This window comes from Lottia gigantea (genome assembly GCF_000327385.1).
Source record: "Lottia gigantea unplaced genomic scaffold LOTGIsca_166, whole genome shotgun sequence".
Classification (NCBI taxonomy): domain Eukaryota; kingdom Metazoa; phylum Mollusca; class Gastropoda; family Lottiidae; genus Lottia; species Lottia gigantea.
In genome coordinates this window covers 25,758-29,398 of record NW_008708067.1, presented here as the reverse complement: position 1 = coordinate 29,398, position 3,641 = coordinate 25,758, and the positions used below count along the sequence as shown (strand labels likewise).

General features: G+C 35.0%; 1 protein-coding gene across 1 annotated transcript; it reads right to left on the bottom strand.

The window, feature by feature from the left end:
* Window positions 1-1,560: 1,560 nt before the first annotated feature.
* On the bottom strand, window positions 1,561-2,864 carry LOTGIDRAFT_238746 (hypothetical protein). The gene is made up of 2 exons (XM_009051377.1): window positions 2,799-2,864; window positions 1,561-2,218 (listed from the first exon to the last, which is right to left on the bottom strand). The coding sequence occupies exons 1-2, from the start codon at window positions 2,811-2,813 to the stop codon at window positions 1,688-1,690; spliced, it is 546 nt and encodes a 181-aa protein (XP_009049625.1). The 5' UTR covers window positions 2,814-2,864; the 3' UTR covers window positions 1,561-1,687.
* Window positions 2,865-3,641: the final 777 nt, after the last annotated feature.

The window sequence follows — 3,641 nt, the reverse complement described above, 5'->3', positions numbered from 1 at the left end:
TAATTAGAAAAAATAACTAGTATGGTATCTGTTATGTACTGATTGTTTTTAGTTAGTAAAAATTTGTGAACACAATAAAGACTACAGTTTTCATCGATTTAAATTAAATGTATTGTGATCATTTATAATGAAAAGATCTTAGTCAAGTTTGAATTTTTCGATCAATGGAAATTGAGTTATTTCCCTTGACTTAGTAAAAACGCATCAAAATTTGTTGAATTGTAAATGAGATAGAGATGACAGTTAATGTCAGAATTTTATTAAATTTTGTGTGTACAAATTAGATTTTTGGTATGATTTGACACAGATTGGTGACCGCCCTTGTTGCCATGCAACCACATATTCTGATTTTCATAAGGGTTCATACTTGGGTGATTATAAACACTCATTCCAAGTTTCGTCAAAATCAGTTAAGAATTGTGCCTTCTAAAGTGTTTACGATCAAATATGAACAGACGGACCGACGGACGTACGGAAGACGGACCGACATGTCAGTTTCATGCTATCAATCCACTTTTAGTCACATCCTAACGGATTCGTTTGTTTAAGTGTGGTAGGTCGTAAGAACCGTGGCGTATTCCCCACTTGCAACAAGTCACCTAGAGTAGATTTATCTTTCCCTGACTACGGGTACAGCTTAGACTAAATTACGTTATAGTGGCGCTTGTTTGGAAAAGTCTTTTAGTTAATGTGAATGGATCAGTTTGATGCTAAAATAACAGAAAATATCCTTAATCTCAAAAGATTGAAATTCAAGAGTTTCTGCGAAAACATAATGCTAAAATAAGTGGTTCAAGAATTAGCCTTTTGAAATAAATGAAAATCTATCTACACATCAGTGTCCCGTCAACCACGACTATGATGATTCTATTCAACATCTGGTGAAGATGCTAGTAAGGTTCCTGATTATAAAGACATTCTTAGTGGCTGGACAATCAATTTGCATGATTTACCCCACATTTTACATAAAGATGTCGAAGTTTATCTTCTTCATAGTAGCCACCGCACGAAGGATAAACAAAAAATGAATTGTTATAAGGAAGGTTATAATTCAGGTCCTACCAATATCTTTTAGGCTACTTGTGGTCTAATGTGTAGGCCTAAAATTGTGCTGTAGCAGTTCCCAGACTATTTGTGGTAGATGACTTCCGTTAACCAAATTTGAAATTTTTGAAAAAATGTTATCCCATTAATTACTTTTTCTGGCTAGATGCAATTAATTCCCCGAATTAAGCACACTAACGTCCATTTCAATGCCGGTGCGGATATTTTTCTACGAACTCAAATCCTTACCTTGTTCTTTGGATGTGACATCTCTATTATTGGAATTCTTAATGGATACTTTTAAACCAACATAAATAAACAATCCAACAGTGCTAACCATCAAGCCCAGAAAATTAGAAAACGAGGCATGTCTACTGCCGACTATATACAATAATATAACCACTAATACGCTTTTCATAATATTGCAGACGGAATGACGTCATTAACACCGACATGTACCTCAATACTATATTTGTGGAAATGTAAGAATACACCACATGGAAAACACTTGACAATACTGTAAAAAAGACGGCATGTGTCAAAATGTTTTCAGCACCAAAGCGAGTTTCAATAAGATAAAGAACTGTTGTGAAAACCAAATGACAAATGATCACCATTGCTATAGTTCAAGAAGGACGTAAATTCAACCTGGACGAATTTTGATTTTCTTTTTTGATTGTCGCGTTTCTGACTGCCAGGATGACGTTGGACAGAAAAGCCATGAGACTGCCTTTCGATAAAGATGGGGTGGGTTTCCAGTAAACATACATGCTCCACCTACTATTAATGGAAGACTAACAAATATCGATGGATGTAACGGAGTAGCTAGTAAGAGTCTTTGTACACAGGCACTGGTAATGGGTTCCATTAATTTGATAGCGAATGTAGATGACGCAAACATAAGGGCCACACTGCAGTTTGTTGATAAAGTTGCCAAACCATGGCATACAGAAATACATATATACACTTTATCACTGTGAAACTTAACTTCTGTGAGAGAATAACACATAAAGGTTTGATAAAGGGTCAGAAAAAAGGCTTTGATAAAATTATATGTTGATTCATTCTCAGCTTCGGACATCAAAAACAATTTTCCGGAATAATGGCACAGGAATGACGTCCCAGTCCAAAGTCCAAACACTGTAATAATGTTCCGCATACTGAATGTTTTGATCTGAAACAACAATGACGATTAATTGATGAAAACACATCATGAAAGCCACAGGAAGCCGAAAATAAACGGTTTTCGGACGATTTAAACTTAAGTTTCAGATTACAGGCTATTCATTGGGAATTGAAGCCGACATTTGAGATCAACTACTAGATAAGGCATAAGGTAGTGCTCGATCGCAGGTTCTCCACGTTTTTCGCCAAACCATCGTTCGAATTAAAAAAAATGATCGGGTACTATCGGGACCAAAACATTCTTTGGAGAAACGATCCTATAAGCAAATTTTGATGCCCAAAAATGTCCGATTCGCCCCACCGCCATGAGGAAGGCAATTGATGATGACATTCGCGTCGATCAAAGAAATGTTTCAATGGAGACAATAAATTGATTGACAAACAGACAAATCTTGTGTGCTGTAGGTAGAGAAATGAATAAAACTTTTCAACCAAAAAAAGGTTGTATGAAATCGGGTCAAAACACTGATAATTTGACAGGAAACAACTACAAATACAAATTTCAACGCCACTGTATGAAGACAACGACAATTTCCTCTATCAAAACAATTTATCAAAATTTAACTTACCTCGTTAGTCGTCATAGTGATATTTTTAATTAGCACAAATCTGTAAAAAGTCCTTAAACATAAAGCTATCCTTATTTTTTTTATCTTTAATGACAGTTTATTGAAAATGTTAAGTACTAAGCAACTCCACCGATCAGATATGCCTCGTATTAGCCCCGAGGATCCGGACAATTATTATTTAAATGTATTATAGGTGTAATGAGATTACAATAATAATAAACAACTCACATGGGTGAGAATTAAGTCCAAACACAACTAACATTCAGCCCATGGGGACAAAAATACAAACGTAAATAAGTAAAATTATAGTCTTTTAAGAAAGCGTCTTATTATTGATAAATCGTAAATAAATCAAAAATAACAAGTACATGCGTTTGAGATTGACAGAATTATCTTGCTATGGGCCAGTATTCGACCACAAGCTACCACAGTTTAAATATTGTGTTACTTACAAGTAAGAATATCAGAAACAAAGTATCGAAGCTGAGATCATATTATTTTGACCTCATAGTTATACGGATATATGACACCGCTTCACCGAAATACATCTTCGCGAGTGGAAATTACAGCAGTCTTCAAATGAAAGTAATCTATGCTATTTCACTAATCAATTATAATAGTCAGCAACATGACAGCCTCCTCGAGTCCGATATCCCCCAAGAAACGGGTTCTAGATCAATAGGAGGAGGATCCGAAGAGGCTGTAAAATTGTCCTACTTTCGGCTTAGAGAATTATAATGCAGTAGAAAATTTGTAAGATTACAATGGAGAAGAAAATTATCAAAAAAAAACAAATTGTGGTTTTCTCTTCTAAGGATGAATATTATCCTGAACTAGATTTCT